General features: G+C 41.6%; 1 protein-coding gene across 2 annotated transcripts in view; it reads left to right on the forward strand.

The window, feature by feature from the left end:
- The window catches only part of LOC126482366 (germinal-center associated nuclear protein-like), a 166,238-nt gene that overhangs the window by 94,900 nt on the left and 46,723 nt on the right, over window positions 1-24,615 (forward strand). For both annotated transcript variants that reach the window (XM_050106455.1, XM_050106462.1), the window contains exon 11: window positions 12,898-13,167. In XM_050106455.1, the coding sequence (XP_049962412.1) occupies window positions 12,898-13,167 (270 nt within the window). The remainder of the gene's footprint in view (window positions 1-12,897; window positions 13,168-24,615) is intronic.

The raw sequence follows: 24,615 nt of genomic DNA on the forward strand, positions 1-24,615 counted from the left end.
CCAAACGAAAGCGCACGCACGCACGCACACGCGCGCGCACACACACACACAAACACACACACACACACACACACACACATATGTATTCAAGCTTTCGCAACCCCTGGTTGCCTCATCAGGAACCATCTTTCCTGATGAAGCAACCAGGGGTTGCGAAGGCTTGAATATTTGTGTGTGTGTTTGTGTTTTTTATTGTGTCTATCAACATACCAATGCTTTCTCGTTTGGTAAGTTAAAGCATCTTTATTTTTATATATATATTTTTCCCATGTGGAACGTTTCCCTGTATTATATATAAACCTGGAGACATAATTACTGAAACAGTACTTGTATGTTAGAAGTATTGACCCTGGCTGTTGAGACACTTGTCCACTGCGACACAAGGCGGTGAATGGCTGTCTCATAAAATTCTCGGGGCTGCAATGGCAACCATGGGTGAGATTGCCTGGTCCTTTTCATTTGATTGCTTGGCGAAGGTTGGTCAAGGTTTGCGAGTAACACTGTGCATTCACTGTTGTCCCGTGCTGCAGCAAGTGAATGAGAAGGGGGCGATCTTGGCTAAAGAAGAATGTCAGCATAACCTTTCCTGCACTCGTGTGGATGGCCTAGGTGTTTTTTTTTTTACCCTGGATGCTTCCACTGGAGACTTAGTCATTTTGATTCTGGTTCAAAGTGATGGCACTGTAACTCATCTCCAGCCACCTCTTGTGTCAGGAACACATTCCCTTCCAGGGCCTAGTGCTGCAGATTAGCAAGACAGAGGGCCATTCGACATGCTTCCTGGTGTGGTTGAAGACTGTGGGGCACCCATTGTGCAATCACTTTGCACATGTGCAGTCGTTCCTTGTGAACACTTCTGATGATCAATCCGACCACGGCAGCTATGGCTTTCACTGTCAGGCAGCGGTCCTGGGTAATGAGTGCATCCACCAGCTGGATGATGTCATCACTAGTGCAGTGTGGTGCTCCAGACCGTGCATCATCAGCTAACGACACCCATCCTTCCCTGAAGCGCTTGTGCCGTGCCTTGACCCTTGCAAGAGACGTGCAGTGTTCACCTCACACTTTTGACATTTGTCGATGAATGTCCGTTCCTCCTACTCCTTCCGCTGTCAGAAAATGAACACCACCTCTTTGCTCTTCTTTTGATGCCTCCTCGTCACTGTTTGCAATGCGACTGGCAGTGTTATATGATTGGTGCATGCTACTGCTAGCTCTGTGTAGTCACGTTACGTGCAACTGTGCCCTCTACTGACAGGCTGTGAACTTCCACACTCTGGTCGGAACCACCCCTCGTTACACACGCCACGATATTACCCTCCTGTCACTGGTTTTGCGCATTCCATACTTCGGCTCATTTCTTTTTGAATGCCCCTTATATTATGTATTTAGCTTTTTGTGTGTGTTTTTATAGTTAATTATCATGCTATTATTACTAGGATGGATGGGGTGTCACAGTTCGCAGCTTTGTTTCAAGAATTGATCAGGTCTTTTGAACTGAAGCTGAGGTCTCAATCAAAGGCATTGTTGATTCTGTGATGGCTTTGGCAGCAGATTTCTGGACCTGCGATATAGGATGGGGAATTGTAGGACTGCCCATGATAGGTCAGGAGTGCACTACACAATGTAAGCAGCTACTTGGGTAGGTGTGGAGTGCACATGGGGCTTTTTAGGCTACATGATAGTTTGACAATCGTGGATGAATGCTCACCAGTCAATACGCACATAGCAAAATCAGATTGCATACAAAGTAAAGACACTTAGACTGTCAAAATTTTAGCAGTAAATTGCTGAAGTGTTTGTAACAAATTTCTTGAATTTAGGTTAAAATGGCTCTGAGCACTATGGGACTTAACATCTGAGGTCATCAGTCCCCCAGAACTTAGAACTACGTAAACTTAACTAACCTAAGGACATCACACACATCCGCACCCGGGGCAGGATTTGAACCTGCGACCATAGAGGTTGCACGGTTCCAGACTGAAGCACCTAGAACCACTTGGCCACACCAGTCGGCTCTTGAATTTAGGGCCTGACCTAATTCTCTTTACACATAAATAATCTGACAGACAAGATGAGCAGCAATCTGATGCTGTTTGTTGATAATACTGTGGTTTTCAGAAAGGTGTCATTGTTGAGTGACTTTAGGAGATACAACATGACTTACACAAAATTTCTAATTGGTAACTAGTGTAAGTGAGCTAAAATTAATTATCAGATACTTTTGCCAGCCACCTAATTCTCCCATGACAATTTGAAACTCATTCAAAGAAATCCTACACTCAGCAGTGCAGACATACCCAGATCATGTGGTATTCATTGCAAACGAGTTTAACCTACTGAGAATAAAGTGGGACATCTATGGATTCATTGCCGGTGGTACAAAAAGGCAGTCGTGTGGAGTACTTCTGAACATACTTTCTGAAAACTGTTTGAGCAGCTAGTTCGTCAGCCCACATGCTATGGGCATATTTTAGAACTTGTAGCTTCAGACGGGTCTGATCTTGTCAGTGGTGTCAGTACAGAGACATGGATTAGTGACCGTGATGTCAACACAACTACAAAGGTTACTAAAATGAATAAGCCTATAAGAAGGCTAGGAGAATGTTTTTGCCAGAAAGAGCAGGTAAGTAGTTGTTGACATCCCATTTAGAAAATAAATGGACTTCACTTAGTTCCAGTATGACGGATGTAGAGGTGCAAAGTTTAAATGGATTGTAAATCATGCCCTGGAGAATAATGTGCCGAGTAAGTTGATTATGGATGGTAAAGATCCACTTTTAGCCGGCCGCGCTGGCTGTGCGGTTCTAGGCGCTCCAGTCCGGAGCCGCGCTGCTGCTACGGTCGCAGGTTCGAATCCTGCCTCAGGCGTGGGTGTGTGTGATGTCCTTAGGTTAGTCAGGTTTAAGAAGTTCTAAGTTCTAGGGGACTGATGACCACAGCAGTTGAGTCCCATAGTGCTCAGAGCCATTTGAACCGAGATCCACTGTGGTTTAACAACAAAATTCAGAAACTGCTGAGGAAGCTGAGATGGTTACACTCTCAGTTAAAAAAAAAAAGTTCGAATGATGGCATCTAAAAATTAGTAGAAATTCACGTGTCTGTAAAAAGATTGATGCATGAAGCGTACAACAATGACCACCATAATACCTTAGCAAAAGATCTTGCAGAGAAATCAAGAAAGTGCTGATCCTGCGTAAAATCATTAAGCGAGGTTGAAGTTTCTCTCCAGTAACTCTTTGACAAGTCTGGTGTGGCAGTAGAAGATGGCAGAAGGAAAGCCGTAGTTCTAAATCTGATATTGAAGAAATCATTCCACAGGAGGATTGCAATAACATACCATTATTTGACCATCTTACAGAATCACGTATGGAGGAGATAGTAACAGGCATCCCTGCCAAAGGGAAGCAGCTGAAAGAGTTGTGAACAAAGGGGTAAGTTGCCAGGTGCATGTGGAATCCCAGTTAGGTTTTACATAGAGTACTCTACGACACTGGCCCAGCGCAAAGTCTCAAGTGACTGGAAAAAAGTGCAGGTGACTCCTGTATATAAGAAGGGTAAAAGAGCAAGCCCACAAAATTACAGACTGATGTCCTTATCATTGGTTTGCTTCAGAATTCTTGAATATGTTCTCAGTTCAAATATAATAAATTTCTTTGAGACAGAAGAGCTTCTGTCCACAAATCAGTGCGCATCTAAAAAGAGTAGATTGTTCAGAACTTAGCTTGCCATTTTCTCACATGATGTCATGTGACCCATGGATGAAGGGCAACAGGCAGATTCCATATTCACAAATTTTCAGGTAGCATTTGACTCGATTCCCCACTGTTGGCTGCTAACGAAGGTATGAGCATAAGATACACTCCATCATGCATCATACCTTATACCCTCCATAATGCACTATAGGGTGACTTGCAGAGTACGTGTATGGATGTAGATTGGTAGGTAGAAGGTTATTTCTTGATGAGCTGCTCAAGAAACACACAAATATTTTTTCACAGTAGGTTCTGAGGGAAGAATCATCTGTCTTAAAGAACAAATAAACATATCACAGCAGTAACATACTACAGTGTATGAATTACACCATTAGATTCATAGAAACAAATGATTTCATGGATCACTTACAGATACTAATCCTACAGTGAAACAGTGCGAGATGTTCATCAAGTGTAATGACATGGAGTGTGGCTGTGGATGCTGATGAGAAAAATCAAGCACTGAAAGCTATCTACTTGGTTCTGCTACTGAAATCATAAGTCTGAAATGTTCCTTTGGGAATTGCATGTGTTTTATATCATGAAACATCACAGTATGTGACACATGCCAATAACTGCACAGTAATTGGCTCTTAATTTGTTAAACTTGAGACACATCATCATTAAAATACTAATTTACAATTTTTATTTCATATTAATTGTAAATAAATGACTTATTTGCTATGTAGCAGGTACAAAATAACAAGGCATTACATAGATTTGTCACTTGTACAGTCTGTATAGTGTAGTAGTAACTGTCATCCTTGCTCCAACAACATCTGTGTCTAGATTTTCTTTTCTGCAAGCCTTTTGCAGCATTGTGACATTGTGTCCAGATCAACTAACAACAGTTGTTTTCAGTACTAGGTTTTTAAAATTAGTTTCTTACAATTTCACTATTCAGATTCTAAATTTACTCTGCTTGTATCCCAATATGACATTCTGTTATAATATTTTTTTCATCTCTTAATTGACCCACCGATCTGATTACTGAATTTCTAGTCTGGCTCTTATTATTGTTATTAACAATGTACAAAAAGATAGGTTGCTACTTACCGTAAATACGAAATGCTAGGATGCAGATAGGCACAATGTAGAGACACTTACACATAAGCTTTTAGCCACAGCCTTCACCGGAAAAAGAGAAACACACACCATTCAGTCACACAAGCTAACACATTACGTGCACAAAAATACACACGCACATGACCTCAGACTCTGGCAGCTCGGCTCAGAATGCATTCTGACGTTCTGGTCTGAGCTGCCAGAGTTGGCATTCATGTGTGCCGAGGTACGCTTGTTTGTGTGAATAAATGGTGTGTGTTCCTTTTCTTCCAACGGCATTCTGGCCCAATCAGCTGGAGTTGGGGTCATGTGTGCATGAGATGCTTGCTTGTGTGGATGAATGGCATGTGTTTCTTTTTTTCTGTGAAGGCTGTGGCCAAAACCTTATGTGCAAGTGTCTTTTAATTGTGCCTATCTGCAAATTAGCAGAAGAGGAATAAAGTATTGAAACAGCTTAGATGATTATTCTGAGATCCCTTCTCGGACTGACATTGAGAGAGTGGCGAGTGAAGACATAAAACCAGCAACTGCACATGAAAACAACAATGACAGAACAGATTAGGCGCTACCAAAGAAGTAATATAATCACATCCGAAAGATGCCACCTGAGCATCTGCCTTGGCAGCCTTTACATTTTAATGCTACTGGAAAAGATAGTATAGAATGGTGATTGAAGAGATGGAGACAACAGTTGTGTTAATTTCCTTTGGATTTGGAACAGGCCAACATCCACTCCTTGAAGTGTAAAAAGAAGATTTTATGTAAACATGAAATACCATGTGGTATTTTATTGTCCATCTCCTCTGCTGCCCCCATTTCAAAGGGTTGTACATATTCTTTGTCCTCGTTTTCATGTGCCGGGACATGTAATATGCATATACAATAATGTCTGCAGTTTGTGTGCTTCACTGAAATATTTAAATTCCCAACACTAGGGATGCAAGTTGTTATTGTATCAAAAGGCAAATTCAATTTAAAAATTTGTTAAATTACAAGGAGAGAGATTGTTTGTCCAGCACATACCTTTTGGAGGTGAAATACTAAGTTCTACCAATTGGAACACTCAATAATATAAAAACTATTTCTAGCTTTCTGAATTCTGTTCTGTTTCTTCCTCAGAGACTAAAAAGGCTGACTGAGAGAGATCGGAATGGAGTGGCAGGTCAGTTAGATCACAGAAGGAGAGGAGTCCACCTGCTGAGAGAACAATATGACAAGAATAGCGGTGAAGGTGTAAGAGAGACAGGAAGTCAAAGATATGTTCTATGCCAACTTCAGTTCATATGTGATACGAGGGTTGACTGAAAAGTAATGCCTCCCCCTTCATAACTCTTCAACAGTTGGTAGCATTGGTATACGGCAGTTCTGGCTTGTTCCATAGCCTCTTCTCTACAGCTCCAGTTAGCGGGAAGCCTTAGCATTGAATGATTGTGTTGTTACAGTGTAAAGTACGGAACCCTGTGCAGATGGTCGGTCAATATGATTTAAGCAACCAGTCATTGAAATCTTGACAGCAGAAGGTGTCGCCCAAAAGGAGATTCATCAGAGAATGAAAGCAGTTTATGGTGATTGCGTTGATGTGAGTGCTGTGCATTGGGCAAGTAAGTTTAAAGATGTTGAGCCGGGAACATCTGACCTGCTTGACAAAGAGTTGGACATCCTGTGACAGCAATCACCAAGTTTCACAAGCAAAATGTTGACAGATTGATTCAGGATGATCGTTATATCACTCAGAGAGAAACTGCAATCACAATTGGCATTTCACAAGAACGTGAGGGTCACATTATTGTTTTGCTTGGCTATCAGAAGATCTGTGCAAGATGGGTACCCCAGATGCTGACTCGTGAAATGAAAGTGCACAGACTTGCAACTCCTCTTGCGTTATGAGAGTGAAGGTGATGCCTTTATCCATTCAATAGTGACAGGAGACGAAATGTTTTTACACCATTATGACCCGGAGACGAAACGTCAGTCTATGGAATATCGACACAAAGACTCAACCCAGAAAAAGAAATTCAAGGGGCAGCCCTCAGCTGGAAAAATCATGGCCACAGTATTTGGGGATGTAGATGGTGTTATCCACGTTGATTTCCTTGAAGATGGAACAACAATAAATTCAGAGCTGCAAACTCTGAAATGACAGGTAACAAGGGTCAGAAAGGAAAAGGGAAATGTTTTCCTGCAGCATGACAATGCCAAACCACACATTTCATAAATGTGCCACCACAACAGAACTTCAGAGACTGAATCTCACCACCATACGGCATCCTCCATATAGTCCAGATTTAGCACCATCTGGCTTCCATCTGTTCCCGATAATGAAAGACGATCTGCAGGGATATCATTATGTGTCTGATGAAGATGTTGAGAGAACTGTGAGGCTGTGGTTGCAGAAACAATGTGTCGACTTCTTCCATGACGGCTTCAGAAAACTTGTTCACCGTTGGCAGAAATGTATCCCATTGGCTGGTGATTATGTGGAAAAGTGAATATTGGCAATTAAAGACTCACATTCTAAGGATTATTTCTGCATTTGATTTATCAAAATATTCCCATCCAAATCCAATTAACGAAGTGGAGGTATTGGTTTCCATTCAACCTTCGTAGAAGGGACAACAGTGAAAGATGAATATTGATTAAAGACAAAGCCAAATGAAAACTGATGAATGATTCCATTAAGGATTAGGAGAAAAGTGGAAAAAGAGAAGGAAGGGATGGGGGGGAATACTACATTTACCCGATGATAAGATGGGTTTTTTCCCCCCAAAATTCAGCATTTGAAAAATACAGGATTGTCTTATATTGGCAGATTAAACTATTGCTGCAGAGGCCAACAAATGGTTCAAATGGCTCTGAGCACTATGGGACTTAACATCTTTGGTCATCAGTCCCCTAGAACTTAGAACTACTTAAACCTAATTAACCTAAGGACATCACACACATCCATGCCCGAGGCAGGATTCGAACCTGCGACCGTAGCAGTCACGCGGTTCCGGACTGAGCGCCTAGAACCGCGAGACCACCGCGGCCGGCAGAGGCCAACATTTTCATGTTGTGTAGTAGAGGGTATAGGAGTAGTCTTTCATTTATAGGGGTCATCTTTTATTTATTTTTATAGGGGTCGTCTTACATTTAGAGATGAAGCTTTGGCTGCGGAGGTAATTTGCGGATTTATTTTGAAGATATCAGAAGGGCAGGGGCTCAGCAAATGATACTCGCATTTCAACGGGATTAGGATTTCCCGATATGCTAAAGTGCTTGATACAGTATCCTTGTTGCCTGAATTATTGTGTGACATTGACTCACGTGGTGCTAGTGCAAGATGTAAGCAAGAAACTATTAACCAGCCACTACAACACTCTATTCCAGTGATTAAAATTTGACAATTTTGTGAAACATGGCAGGAAATATCATTAAATTCTATCATCTTTTAAACTTTTGTTGTATCTGAACAGGTTTGCAATAAATGTTCTCATACATGTGTGGGTACCGTAAACAAACATTAATTAATGCTGCTTTTTAAGTAAAGGTAACATTCAAAAATGGAAACATTGTCCTTCAGTACCATTAGTTGATTCATAACCCAGACCAGTATTTTATTTGGCTATGAGAGACTGTAATGATTTACACAGTGGATTGCAAATGAGAAATTCAGTCCCTATTAGAATACTGGGTAAAAACATTACCAGCTTTTAATCAGCTTTAGAACATGATGGTGACATTTAGTTGGAAGAAAATTAATCCAGAATGAAATGTCTTACAAAGGAAATAAATCACAGTAAACTGACTGTAATTGTTGTTGCAAGAATAAATTACAGAGGCTAGGTCCGTAGTGGAGATTGCATCACTAAATTGTGGGAGAAGTGAAAGATTGAGAATGGGACTGAATCATAATTTTGATCTTTTACTTTTGTATAACCATAGTTGGTGTTGTTACATATGACCTGAACACCAGAAGATATTTCAGTCTGCTTTTCACAGTTGCTACAGGAGGGGTGAAGTGGAACAATGACACCAGCGTGGCTGAAAGCAAGCACAATTCCAGGAAGGGGAGCAGTGAGCAAACAGCATATTTCATTATGTTGCCAACTATGGGAAAACATACCATTTGGCTTTTTGTGAACATCTACCACATTTAGACCAGTTTGCTTGAACCCATTGGTAGTTGGGATCAAATTTACTTAAAAATTGGACAAATGCTCAACAATAGTGATCATTTCTGTAGGAGATGGTAAAAGTCTAGATAGAGGCCACTGGTGTACTTAACGTTTTTTCTTGTCGTAATGTTGTTATTGCTCACCTCGATGTATGACAGTAATGAGGTGGTGTGTCAGCTGGTTCTAAACATCCAATGAGAGAGTGGCGAGCAGGCAATATGTTTTGAAACAAGAAACATTGTGAATTCTCATGTCAGTATAGAAGCAAAAGCCAATATGCATTCAGAGAAAGCAGCTATGTTCTCAGGTACCACCAGAACAACCACCTCGGAAATAGGAACATATTCTGAAGGAACAGCCAGCTATTTGTGACAACAAAGATATAAATTTCAGAGCTCTGGTATTAGGATAATGATGTTGTTGTTGTTGATGATGATGATGATGATTAAAAATAGTGATACCACAGACTACAGGGTTAATAAGCAGAAAAGGCAGAAAATAAAACAGTCCAAAAATTTAAGGAAACATCTGTAACAATGGAAAATCCAGGATGGAATGTAACAATATTATGAAACATATAGTTGCTACTCACCATATAGCAGAGATGCTGAGTTGCAGATAGGCACAACAAAAAGACTGTCACAGAATAAGCTTTTGGCCAACAAGGTCTTTGTCAAAAATAGATCTCTCACACACACACACACACACACACAAAACCGCAACTCATGCACACATGACTGCAGACACACAGTGTGGCTTCAGTTGCCAGAGAATACGGTCATGTGTGTGTGGGTTTGTGCCTGCGCATGTGCGCTTGCTTGTGTGTGTGTGTATTTTTGACAAAGGCCTTGTTGGCTGAAAGTTTATTATGTGATAGTCTTTTTGTTGTGCCTATCTGCGACTCAGCATCTCCGCTATATGGTGCGTAGCAACTATCCTTTTCATAATATTATAAGCCATTTCTTTTTAATAAATCATGATTGATTGAAACCCTGAGCTGCCGACAGGTGTTGTTGATATACCTCTATGGGGCAGCTTAAAATGTGGACTCGAACCTGGGATCTCCTGCTTACATGGCAGACATTCTGTCCAGCTGAGCCACCGAGGACACAGATGAATAGTGCGACTGCAGGGACTTATCCCTTGCACGCGTCTCGTGAGACTCACATTCCCAACTGTCCACAATCCACATATGTAATGTTCCTAATAGATATTTGCCCATCCACTCATTACTCGCGCCAACTAAGGTGACGATTCCCATAAGAATTTGGGCAACCTGTGCGCATTCTTTTTGTTTATTTTATTTTCCCTAGTATTATCAAAATGTAGACAATCAATAAATGACAGAAATTTAGAATAGGCATAATGTTAAGTTTTTGGAAGGTACTTTAAGTTGATAAAACAGTTCATAATTTTAATTAGTCAGAATACATTAAAAATAAATTTTCTCAAGGAGTCCCTTATAAAAAGAGGTCTTTTATTTAGGGTCATCTTATACTTGGGTAAATACGGTAAATAATTGTGAAAATAATTAATTTTTCTGTATTTGGAGAGGGGTGAGGGTGGGGGAAGAGTGCATTGTGAATAGTAGTCAAGGTCTAGAAGATGACAGAGTTCGATGATATGTTGAAGAACTAGTTTCCACATCCAGAATTCAGGAGAATTAGTGCTGGGTGAGAACATCCTAATGGCCCCATGGTGTAGCTGGCATTCAGATATTTTGAGTCATGTTGTAGAGCAAGCTCAATAGCTGGGTCATGGGTATTCCCTAGACGAGCACTTCTTTTGTACTGAGCTAGTTCAGTGGTGAGCATTCTTATGTAAAGTGGCATGCTATAACATTGACTGGTAAACAACATGTGTTGTACATATTTCTCAGCCTTTTATGTTGTAGGATTTGTCAGTGGTGGGGCTAAATATAGTGGTAGAGGCTGTTTATAAAGATCAGTTTTTATAGTGGGAATGATTACAGGGGAGGAACCTTGAGGTAGAGGTGATAGTTGCCTGGGAACATTAAGAGGTTAGATGAGTGTGTTACAAGAGTGACGGAAGGTGATAGTGGGTGGTGTGGGAAGTGTGTCAGGGTAAGATTTTTTCATTAATACTTGAAAGAGTCATACTCTTAGTGAAGTAATGGATTGAGGCATGTGTGGCGAGGAGGGTCCTTTTGGGTTTTGTTGGAAGTTGGAGCTACAGCGAGTGTTCATCAGAAACAAGGGTATCATCAGGAATGCCCTAGGAAAGTGTGACAAAACCTATCGTTTCCTGCACACGCATGCGATCTGATGGATAGGGTGAACAGCAGTATGCAGCTGTTTTGCTAATAATGCCATAATGTAGGGGAAGTGACTGGAGAAGGGTACAGGATGAGTTGGACAGAATTTCTGTTTGGTGTGATGAATGACAGCTTGCTCTGAATGAGGGACAATATAATTTGATGCAGATGAGTAGGAAGAACAATCCTGTAATGTTTGAATACAGCATTGGTGGTGTACTTCTTGACATAGTCACATCCAATTAATATCTAGGCATAATATTGCAAACCGATATGAAACAGAACAAGCTTGTAAAGTCAATTGTAGGAAAGGGGGAATTCTGCGAGAGTGTAACTCATCTATAAAGGAACCCACATAAACGACACTTATGAGCTCAATTCTTGAGTATTGCTCAAGTGTTTGGAATCCCCAGCAGGTCAGATTGAGGGGAAGATACCAAAGCAATTCTTATGGATGGTGCTAGATTTGTTACTTGTAGGTTCGATCAACACAAAAATATTAAAGAAGTGGTCCATGAACTCAAATGAGAAGGGAAGACAACAGTCTTTTTGTGAAATCCAATTGAGAAAGTTTGGAGAAATGACATTTGTTGCTGACTTCAGAACAAATCTGCTGCTACCAGGGTTTGTGTGGAGGTATACATATAGCCATGTTTTCCTTGCTCTGTTTGCGAATGGAACAGGACAGGTAATGACTAAATGGTGGTATAAATTACCCTCTACAATATACTGTATGGTGGCTTGAGGAGATATACATTTGTTAAGTGACAGGAACAGACTGCCTGCAAGACTTCTTTGCCAACCAAATCTGTGGGGTAATTTTTGGAGAGGAAAGTTTGGGTGGGGTTCTTGATATAGGTGTTGATTGATTTGATGGATTTAGTGTTGGAGCCATTCTTTTCCCAGTTTAAGGACAAAGCCTCCCTCCCTCCCTCACACACACACACACACACACACACACACACACACACACACACACACACACACACCCTTGTGTGTGTGTGTCAGGGAGAGAGGGGGGGGGGGGGGGAGCTGAAAAATCAGTGAAATTGTGCAAACACTAACATGAAAGTTAAATGGAGAAGTTTGTGATTGAAAATAGTTCATACTACTGTATTTATCTGATTAGTCACTTCACAGTTTCACAACCAGTACTGGTTACAGCTAACAACTGATTATTCAGTCATTCAAATCAGGAAATTTATTTCCTTTATTAACATGGTAAAAAGTTGTATTACAGTGAAGCTGTTGAGTTAGTCAGATTACTACTGTAAGAAAACTAGTGAAATTATGTATTATTTTACATTTCTCTGTGCAACACACATCAGTCAGTTGCATATGAGTGCCCGCCTATTGCCCCTTTTTTTTTTTTTTTAAGTCCTGGAATTTCTGTCATCATATTGTAGTAAGCTGTTTTCTAGCAGAAAGCATTAATCTGAATATGTAACTGATTCTGGGTCTATTATTTTATAAAAGTCATTCATTCTGTATACAGTTATAAAATTTGAACATTGCATAATTTGAGCTAGCTATTTTTGCAATTTTTGTTGTTTCATAAATAATGAACCATAAATAATACACAAAATATTGTAACTTATATATTCACATTATGTGTTGCACATGATAAAAATGTTTTTTATTCTAGGTCAACAGGCACCAAATGAGCCAGAAATCATGAACACTACACCCCAAAAAGAAGCTGAAATCCTACTTGAATGCCTAGAAACAAAAGTTGATGAACCAGTCCAACTGGCAGACAGGTCATGTCTTGATAAGCAGGGTAGCCCTGTCATGCATGGGAGTATGAGATTAAGGAATGTTTTAAGAGAAGTATCTTTGTTGGAAAATAAGGTGGACCACCTGGAGAAGCAACAGAGTTCCATACTAGCAAAGCTGGAAAAGGAGTTAATATCTGGTTAGTATGGAGGCAACAAATTGCCTTACGAATACTTCTTATAGCATTATTTGATTATTTTAACAAACAAATTGGTGATGAACTTATGAACCTCATTTTTCAATTTAAATTTAACTCTCTCCAGCATTGGTATGCCCTGTAGTTCTGATTATTATGAAATTTCACTTTGATGAATTCAACTTCCATTCCCCTATAACTGTTCATTACAAACCATCAACGTTGTGACAGAGGAGTGGCTTTTATATCTCAACAATACAGGGATCAGGTGAATCCACATCAAGTTGTGTATGTGGAGAGACTACACTAACATAGGGTTCATGAAGAAGAGTGAGGAGAATTTTTGGTAGTTGCTGGGACATCTGGATGACTGACCAATCTGACCTTGTAACATTAGCCCACATGGCCTTGCTATGTTGGTATTATGAATGGTTGAAAGCAAGTACAAAACTGCACCCATTACATTTCAAGAAGTAGATTTGGACTACGCCCAAAATTTATTGGTTATGAACTACAGATTAAAACTCCATAAATAAGTTAGTCCGTTAGTTAGCTACATGTTCCATAGATCATTTGAATGATTCTTTCATGAAAATGATGTAGAACAAGTCATTTTACAGGATATGTATATTGCATATTGAACTCATTTCTGGGGCACTGACAGCTTTAATAATGGGCATTAAGGGTCATTTTTCTCTCTAGTGTTGTAGGTCTTTACTTCACCATTCTTCTCAAATTGTAATTGATCATTCATGATGAATTTCATTAGCAAATATATGTATTGTGATGATGTAGTGAAAATGAAAATGCCTTGCTCCTTAAAGGGGTATCTCATGACATCCATGGGTGAACACCGCATGTTGTTCTTACTGCTTGTTTTTCTACTTTTTTTATAAGTGGTGGGTTACCCCAGAAAATTCTTCTGTAAGACATTATTGAGTGGAAATATGAGAAATCTGTCAGGAATTTTAATGCTTTTGTTTCCCAGATTAGCAATTATACAAAGATCGAAAGTAGCTGAACTTAATTGTTTGAGAAGCTCAGAAACATGCTTCTTCCAGTTCAAGGTTTTTTCAATATTTACACCCAGAATTTGGAGCATTATACCCTATTTATTGACTCCTGCTCATGTACTACATCAGCTGTTGGTATGACTATTTGTTGTACCAAACTGAGTATTTGATTCCTGATTGTGCACCACGTCAATTGTTGGTATGACTCTAGTTGTTGTACATTACTTAATATAGTGTGTGTTTTCAAAATTGAGCGAGAGGCTGTTTTCTGAGAACACCAAATAATTCTTTGGAAATTATCATTTACAGTTTCTTTTGTTGCTTTTTCCATGATTTAATTTATTAGAGTGCTAATGTAATTTGCAAAAAGTATCAATTCTGCTTATTGAATATTAAGTGGAATGTCATTCATACATTACATTACAGAAAGAGAGAAAAAAAAACCTTGAAGAAACTATTATGTAATGTAAAGAGGGAGTAGAAGAAGAAGAAGAAGAAGAAGAAGAAGAAGAAGAGATGGAAGATTTGATTCTGTAAGTGTAATGTAACAGAGCACTGAAAGAGCTGGCTAAGATACCATTCACCCAGAATTATTGGCTCTCTTGGGAGAATTAACCACACTACCTGTTATGCAACAGATAAGAGACTCACAAAATACCCGTAGACTACAAGTAGAATGTAATAATCCCAATACCAAAGAAAAATGCGCTGATAGGTATGAATAATATCAAACCATTGATTTCATGAGTAATGGTTTCAGAATACTTACACAAATTATTCACAGAAGAATGGAAAGACTTTTTAGGATTGACCAAGGCAAGATCATTTTGGATTTTGGTGAAATGTAGAAACATGTGAAGCAAACTGACCATTTAACTTGTCTTAGAAGAAAAGCTGAAGAAAGATGAATCTATATTTATAGCATTTGTAGATTTAGAGGAAGCTCTTTATTTCAAATAAGTGAAAGGCAACTACTCACCTATAGTGGATTGATGTGAGGAGCACAGATACACATAACAGGAAACAGCATCTACACTAGCTTTCAAGCAGTTAGTCTTTTCCTAGCACAAGGACACACATTCACATACACAATCACCTAGCCACCCAAAGGCACAATCCCGTTATCATGGCAAGAGTCTCTAAAGATAGATAATTTGAGTCAGACTGTGACAAGTTTTTTGCAGTGACACTTGTCACAACAAAGTTTAAAATCTTTTGTATGTTATGAGGAAAACAAAACATGAATGAACATTGTGAATTGTGATTTTTTTCAGCTCATTCCAAACAGATGCTAATCATTTAATTAGAGTACAGGATAGTTAGTAAGATATCATAGATCATAGTATTTTAACATTAATGTAACTTCTTTGTGAAAAGACTATTGACCAACTATATCCTGCTCAAATATTCAGTTCATCCTTCATGAAATCTTCAACTGAATTGTAAATAATATCATTACTGACAAAGACTAACTTGGTTCCCCATCACACCCACACCCACACACACCATCCACCAGCCCCATCCTCCACACCTCCCACCACTCTCCCCGTTGAGTCTAGCTTCATACTCAGAATGTTCCTGTCCTAAAATTGTTTGTAAATTGTAATTCCCATGTATTGGGGAATCTGAGCATGTAAGTAAAACAATGAACAATATTTCTCATATTACATGAGTGATTGAAATAGTTTTTCGTAAATGATTCTAAATTACTATGTAAAAATATGATAATATCGTAGATGTGTAGGGTGAGAACTGTTAACAATTGCATTTTTTTTAAAATAACGTGCAACATGATTTCCATGGCTTTACAGCACACACGTCACACAAGCACAACTTGGATGCTTTGGTCAGGGACAGTGTTGACCAGGTTGCCATGAAACATCCTTGACAACACTGGTAAAATCAGCTATTGACACTGTTATTGCACCTTGGTTGCAGACATTAATTGTACTTTGTAGATACCTAGTATTTATTATTGAAGGTGTTGTTTTGTAAAAATGGAGGAAAGTAACCATAAAGTTGTGATGTTCAATTTCTCCCCAACCGAAAAAGATTTTATACTGGAAGTCGTATTGTGTCAGCATAAAAAAAAAGGCAAGGAATTCACAGAACATAGGGACAAATCATGACATGAAGTGTTTGAAAATGAGTTACGTCAATATTAAGAAAAGGACCAACAAAGGGTCCATGAGTGGCAGGGTGTAATTTCAAGATGCGCTTCACAATTATTACATTCCATCACTATGTAACTACATGTGCTGTGTAAGCTGGAACAAAAACGGAGTCAAAACTCTTCAAAGTTGAAATGCATGAAACAAGAAGCAGTAATTTCATCAGGGCTGCTGTTACAGAAAATGAGCAGACACTGAGAGTAGACCGGAAGCCACAGTTTATTCCTATTTCCAATTCCTATGTTGACAATGCAGATTTTCATCCCAAAGTTATAAACAGTGATTTGTATACATTTTAATGTTGTTGAATAAATGGCTTGAAACTAATTTGGCTGGAAAATATAGTTTATATTATTATCTGTTATGTTCTTGTTCATTTGCCGGCCGCTGTGGCCGAGTGGTTCTAGGCGCTTCAGTCTGGAAACGCGCGACCGCTACGGTCGCAGGTTCGAATCCTGCCTCGGGCATGGATGTTTGTGATGTCCTTAGGTTAGTTAGGTTTAAGTAGCTCTAGGGGACTGATGATCTCAGATGTTAAGTCCCATAGTGCTCAGAGCCATTTGAACCACCCTGTTCATTTCTTGTTCTTATACAGATTTAAATAGCATTTTAGGCTACATTTCATTCATCTGGTGCACTGACTGCTATGTTGTACTGTGCAAGTCAATTGCTGCAGCTGTAACATCTGCCACACAGTTTTGTTTTTCTCTGAGTCCTAAACTTAAACAACTCAATATTTTGCACATTAACAAACATTGCCAGAGGCTAAAGAAGTGGTAAGTGGAACAAAATTTTCCAAGACTGACACTGGATTGACCATGACATCTTCTGCACTGCATTCCAGGACACACCTACTGAGCCACCACCTTATGATTACATATAGAATACAATGCTTACTACTGGTATTGTTCTCACCATGCGTGCATTGGTATAACAGTTTAAGCAATAAATTAATTCCGTTTTCAAGTTTGCTAACAACTATAATCAACATCAAAATCAACTATAATTAACGTAAAAATATTTTGCCTTCATCGAAATCTCGTTTTGTGTATTTGCTTCAGTTCGTATTGGGAATTAACATCTTTTTAGCGCAACAGATTAAAACATAATCAGCGGGCCTAATTTAAAGTTATTTGTTCACTGCCCTGTAATACACTGCACCAGCCAAAATGCAGCCCATAGTGAATGCTGTTCTCAAACATGGGGCGAGGTAGTTGACGTTCATAAGCAGCTGGAAATCACCCTGACTACTGTCAAATGATTGGCAGCTGCTGCAAATCAGTGTGTTGGAAGTGTTCCCGAGAGCTGTGTACCTATGATACCAGTACCATAGGTACCTCAGGTACTATTCTCCCCTGTGGATCCAGTCTCCTCTGCAGAAAGTACAGGATCTGTCACTACTTGGCCATGTAGCCGTGAGTGGCATGTCAATGGTGGATCTAGGTGTCCTATACAGTGTGGTTGGGGGCCAGGGAGGACTCAGAGAGTTGTACTAATCCCCAAATCCAACAAGTTTGTGGTGTTGTCTTTTACTGAAACAGAAACAGTGGGAATCACTTCACCTGTTTTGTCCAGTGTCAAGAGGAGACAAACGCAAAAGGGTAGGGTCCGTTAATCATCAGCAGTTCAAACCTGTAGCAAATGATGGTACTCATTAGGGCAATGGCAGCAAGGGTCTAGAAAGGACGCCAGGTGCACTCATTGTGTATACGTGGGGCCCTCAGGGTCTCATTCAACATGTTGAAGAGGCTATTCCAGCAACCACTGAAGGAACAGGGTGCAACCAAATGCAGATTGTGGCACATATTTTAATAAATGATGCCTGTTGTCTGGGCTTCGAGGTCTTACTTCGGTCATTCCAGCAATTGGCAGAGAAGTTGAGAAGGCCAGCCTTGTGCATGGAGTTTAGCAAAGCACACAATTTGCAGTGTTTCTCCAGAACTAATCTAGACCCTTTGGTTTTGAGTCAAGTGGAAGGAACTGAACCAGAGGCTTTTGTGACAAGCTATGCTGTGACTTGGTGGACTTGCATCGTAGGGTTGAGACCTGTATGTGCCCCCTAAATGAGTTAGGTTTGCACTACACATCAGAGGCTGCTACTCAGGTAGCTGACCATGTGTGGTGTGTGCACAAGGTTTTTTTTTAGATTAGACAACTCTCTGTCCAGTGCAGATAACAACAGCTGTAAGAAACTCAGAAGTATCAGTGTAAGATTGAAAGAAATGCCTCCCACAGGTGAGAGTATTAAAATCCTAATGGTTAATTGCTGAAGCATTCACAAAAACATGCCAGAGATTGAAGCACTCCTGAAAAACAGTGAAGCTCACATAATACTAGGTACAAAAAGCTGGTTGAAACCTGAAATGGATAGCTGTGAGATTTTTGGGAAAAAATTTAAGTGTGTTCCGAAAGGGTAGGCAAATGGGAAATGGCAAGTGGTGTATTTGTTGCAACAGACAAGAAAATCAAATCCACAAAGATAGAAACTAAAGCTGCATGTGAGACTGTTTGGGCAAAACGTAGTATCAGAGGTGGGCATGAAATGGAACTCCTAAAGGAGCAGAGATTACTGCATAATAGGTATAAAACAAAGTGTAGGGCTATAGAGAGAGATACTAAATGAAACACATTTAGCTGTTAAGAGAGTAATGTGTGACCCCTTCATTGACTACCCTAATAGAATATTGCCAAATGATATTTCACAAAACCCAAAGAAATTCTGGTTGCCTATAAAGGTTGTTAGTGGCACTGAATGAAGTTGGTGTCCAGTCTTCAGCAAATGAGACAGGAACTGAAATTGAGGGTAGCAAAGCAAAAGCTGAAATGCTTAACACTGTTTTCAAATGTCCATTTACACAGGTAAACCCAGGAGAATTGTCCCACTTAATCCTTGTACCATTGGAAAGATGAGTGAAGTAAGTATTATTGTCAGTGGTATTGAGAGACAGCAGAAATCATTAAAATTGAACAAAACTCCAGGGTCCAGTGGAATCCCTGTCAGATTCCATACTGAATATTTGGCTGAGTTAGCCCCTCTTCTACCTATAAATTATCGTAGCTGTGCCCAGTTCATGGGAAATAGCACAGGGCACACCTATCTACAAAAAGAGTAGTAGAAATGATCCACAAAATTACCATCCAGTATCCTTGACACCTATTTATTGCAGAATCTTAGAATATGTTCTGACCTCAATCATAATGGGGTATCTTGAATAGATTGACTTCCTCAGTGTCAACGAGCATGGGTCTCGAAATCATGTGAAACCTAACTGGCAGTTTTCTCACACGACATACTGAAAGCTTGAGTCAGATAGATGCAGTGTTTCTTGATTTCCAAAAAGTATTTGACTCAGTACCACACCTATGCTTATTGTCAAAAGTACAATCGTTTGGGTTATCACGTGAAATTTGTGACTGGATTGAGGTCTTTTTGGTAAGTAGGACGCAGCATGTTACCTTAGATGGAGAGTCATATGCAGAATTAACTTCGGGTGTGCCCCAGGGAAGTGTGTTGGGACCCTTGTTGTTCATATTGTAGATTGAAGACCTTTCAGACAATATTAATATTAAAATCAGGCTTTTCGCAGAAGATGGAGTTGTGTATAATGAAGTACTATCTGAGAAAAGCTGCATAAATATTGTCAGATTTCGATAAGATTTCACAGAGTTGCAAAGACTAGCAATTTGATTTAAATTTTCAGAAATGTAGAACTGTGCACAAAAAAAAAAAAAAAAAAAAAAAAAAAAAAAAAAAAAAAAAAAAAAAAAAAAATGCTATGACTATAATATCAGTTCAGGGTATGAAACAGAATGATGAAGTGGCTCAGTAATAGGTAAAACAGGTGGTAGACTTCAGTTTCTTTGTAGAATACTTGGTAAGTGCAATCAATCTACAAAGGAGATTGGTTACAAATCACTTGTGTGACCAGTTCCAGAATTTTGCTCAAGTGTGTGGGACCTGTACCAAATAGATCTGACAGGGGATACTGAATGTCTACAGAGAAGGGCAGCAGGAATGGTCACAGGTTTGTTTGATGCATGGGAGAGTATCACAGAGACACTGAAGGAACTGAACTAGAAGACCCTTGAAGATAGACATAAACCATCCAAAGAAAGTCTATTAACAAAGTTCCAAGAACTGCTTTAAGTGATGACTCGAAGACTACTACAACCCCTTACGTAATGCTCACATAGGGATCATGAGGATAAGATTAGAATAATTACTGCATGCTCAGAGGCATTGAAACAATCATCCTTCCCTCGCTCCATATGTGAATGGAACAGGAAGAAACTCTTAATAGCTGGTGCAATGGGATGTACCGTCTACCATGCGCTTCATGGTGGTTTGTCAAGTGTAGATATAGATGTAGATGCACTTGTTTTGTACATAAATGTTATATGCTGATTGTTTACTTACTGCCATTCAAGCATATAGAACAGTTTTAATAGAAGCATTCAGTCATTATTGGCTGCTTTCAAACTCCATGTACTTAACTTCTTACTCCAAATATTTCTTTCTTACACTGCAACCATGTGCCTATAAACTTCCATAAAATATCATATTAATTGCAAGTCATCTGCAAAAATTGATATGAGATGAGTTATCTTCACTAACTATTTTTTAAAAAAATTCTACAATGTAAGGAAAAGTTAAGAGTTCTACTTACCATAAAGGTTACATGTTGAGTTGCAGACAAGCACAGTGAAAAGACACTAACTTGTTAGCTTTCAGCCAAAGACTCTGTCAGAAAAAAGGAAACATGCACACTTGTGTGCGCGCGCGCGCGCACACACACACACACACACACACACACACACACACACACACACACACACACACCTCCCCTGCGGGTCAGGGGATTAGAATAGGCCCGAGGTATTCCTGCCTGTCGTAAGAGGTGACTAAAAGGAGTCCCTCACCCTCACGGGGGTAGTTAGCGCCTGCGTCCGGAGACGGACGGTTCCACGACCTCTATTTGTAGTCATCTTGCTTTTTCACTTCTCGTTTCTTCCTACCTTTGGTTGGTTCCTTTCTTTGCTCTTCTCCACCTCACTGTCTTCCTTACTCTTTCCCCCGCAAAATCTCCTTGCCTTCTTATTGCCTTATTCTCCTTGCCTTCTCATTGCTTCTTCTCATTGCCTTCTTCTCCTTGCCTTCTTCTCCTTGCCTTCTCATTGCCTTCTTCTCCTTGCCTTCTCTGGTCTCCGCCTCGGCGTTTGAGATAGTCTGTCCTCTCTCTCTCTCTCTCTCTCTCTCTCTCTCTCTCTCTCTCTCTCCCTTTTCCTCTTCTTCCTTACTCCCTGTGCGCACCTGAAGGCCGACCCACGCGTTCGCACGCGTAGCCGGTGACGGGGTAACGCGTAATTCCCCGCCCTGGGTAGACATGTAAGGCACGTGCGTACCCCCTGGTAAAGGCCAGGCCCGGGGAGGGGTGATTGCCTGAGCTGATACCTTCTGACCATGCCGATTGGTCCCTCCGTCTGTTTCTCGGGAGGTGTGACCTGAGGTGTAAACATTCACCTAAGGCGGGAGTGCCCTCTGAGAGGGTCCCCACAAGGAAGGAGCGCGCCATCGGAGACGCTGGCAATCATGGGGGATTCCTCCGCAATGGATTTCATTCCATCTGTCTCGACTTCTGCCCAAAAACGGAAATGTGACCAGCCACCAGTGACAAAAGTACTACCGCCTGTCCCACAGTTCCTCGTCGTTTCTCGATCTGAGGACGGAAAGGATTTTTCCTCTGTCAACCCTTTCGTTATCCAGAAGGGTGTAGATGCCATAGCCGGATCTGTCAAATCTTGTACCAGGTTGCGTAACGGTACCTTATTACTAGAAACTGAGAGCGCCTTTCAGGCACAAAAACTGCTTCGGGCCACACTCCTGTACACGTTCCCTGTGCGGGTGGAGGCTCACCGAACTTTGAATTCGTCTCGTGGTGTGGTCTATACTCGCTCCCTCGACGGATTGACAGACGAGGAGATCCAATCATTCCTCGCTGAGCAGGGCGTGACGGCTGTCCATAGGGTCATGAAAACGGTCAACAATGACCTTGTACCGACCTGGCACTTTTCTTCACCTTTGATAGTGTCAAGCTGCCATCGCGCATCAAGGCGGGCTACGAGGTTATTTCTGTTCGCCCCTATGTCCCGACACCTACGCGCTGTTACCAGTGTCAGCGTTTCAATCACACTCGACAGTCTTGTTCCAATGCGGCTAAATGTGTCACTTGTGGCAGGGATGCCCATGAGGGTGACTGTCCATCTCCGTCTCCTCATTGTGTGAACTGTCAGGGTGACCATGCCGCATCCTCGCGCGACTGTCCTGTCTATAAGGAAGAACGCTGTATCCAAGAAATTCAGGTCAAAGAGAAAGTGTCCACCTCGGCTGCTCGCAAGCTATTGGCTAGTAGGAAGCCCACGCTGCTCCCAGCGGGGAAATACAGTACTGTCCTCGCCTCTCCTCGGACTACCAGGGAGGTGGCAACCCAAACATGCGATCTGACCTTCAGCACCACGGTCGTCCGTTCGGCCAGTGCTAAGATCGCCCGGTCGACGTCTCCTCTTCCTCCCGTCACCCCTCAGACGCAAGCACCTTCATCAGCTTCTGCCAAGACGAAGACCCAGAAGTCAGATGCACGGGCCTTCAAGAAGGAACCGTCCCGTGCGGACTTCCTACGTACCTCGACCTCCCAGCCTTCGACCGGTACTTCCACCAAACGTCCTTCCAAGAAGGCGCATAGGAAGCACAGTTCTCCTTCTCCGCCACGGCGAATTTCTTCTCCTGCGCCACCCAGCGGTTGCCGCCCCAGGCCGTCATCCGTTTCGCCTGGCCGCACCGCTGGTAGCCGAACATCTGGCCGTTCACCGGCGGAGGAAGCTCCCCCTCCCGGCCATCTTCCCAAGATGGCCGATGAACCTATAGACCCAATGGACGATGACTGTCCGCCTACTGATAGCGGCGGCAGTGCTCGCTCGAAGCCAGGCCCTCAGCGGCCTTCGAGGTGACCCCTTCTTTCGTCTTCCTTTTCTTCTTACGATGGCACTTATTCACTGGAATATTCGCAGCATTCGCTCCAACCGAGAGGACTTGACGTTGCTGCTCCGCTTGCACCGTCCGCTCGTCGTAGCCCTCCAGGAAACGAAGCTACGCCCATGCGATCAAATTGCCTTGGCACACTACACCTCTGTGCGTTTTGACCTACCCCCTGTGGTAGGTATCCCGGCCCATGGAGGGGTTATGTTGCTGGTCCGGGATGATATTTACTACAATCCCATCACGTTGCACACCGGCCTGCAGGCAGTAGCCATCCGCATTACTCTCCCCACTTTTACATTTTCCATTTGTACCGTTTACACTCCATCGTCATCTGCCGTTACCAGGGCAGACATGATGCAACTGATTGCTCAGCTACCTGCACCATTTTTGTTAACTGGAGACTTCAATGCCCACCATCCCCTTTGGGGCTCTCCAGCATCCTGCCCAAGGGGCTCCCTGTTAGCAGACCTTTTCAACCAGCTCAATCTTGTCTGCCTCAATACTGGTGCCCCTACCTTTCTTTCGGACACATCTCACACCTATTCCCATTTAGACCTCTCTATATGTACTCCCCAACTTGCACGCCGGTTTGAGTGGTATGCACTTTCTGATACATATTCGAGCGACCACTTCCCGTGTGTTATCCATCTCCTGCAGCATACCCCCTCTCCGTGCTCCTCTAGTTGGACCATCTCCAAGGCAGACTGGGGACTCTTCTCTTCCAGGGCGACCTTTCAGGATCAAACCTTCACAAGCTGCGATCGTCAGGTCGCACACCTCACGGAAGTCATTCTCGCTGCTGCTGAATATTCCATCCCTCACCCTACTTCTTCTCCACGTCGCGTACCGGTCCCCTGGTGGACCGCAGCATGTAGAGATGCTTTACGTGCTCGTCGACGTGCTTTACGCACCTTTAAACGCCACCCTACAGTGGCGAATTGTATCAATTATAAACGATTACTTGCTCAGTGTCGTCGTGTTATTAAAGACAGCAAGAAAGCCAGCTGGGCTGCTTTCACAAGCACCTTCAACAGTTTTACTCCTCCTTCTGTTGTCTGGGGTAGCCTGCGCCGGCTATTTGGCACTAAGGTCCACTCACCAGTTTCTGGCTTGACGGTCGCAAATGACGTCCTTGTGGCGCCTGAGGATGTCTCCAATGCCTTCGGCCGCTTTTTCACCGAGGTTTCGAGCTCCGCTCATTACCACCCTGCCTTCCTCCCCCGCAAACAGG

Source organism: Schistocerca serialis, chromosome 1, assembly GCF_023864345.2.
Source record: "Schistocerca serialis cubense isolate TAMUIC-IGC-003099 chromosome 1, iqSchSeri2.2, whole genome shotgun sequence".
In the NCBI taxonomy this organism is placed as follows: Eukaryota; Metazoa; Arthropoda; class Insecta; order Orthoptera; family Acrididae; genus Schistocerca; species Schistocerca serialis.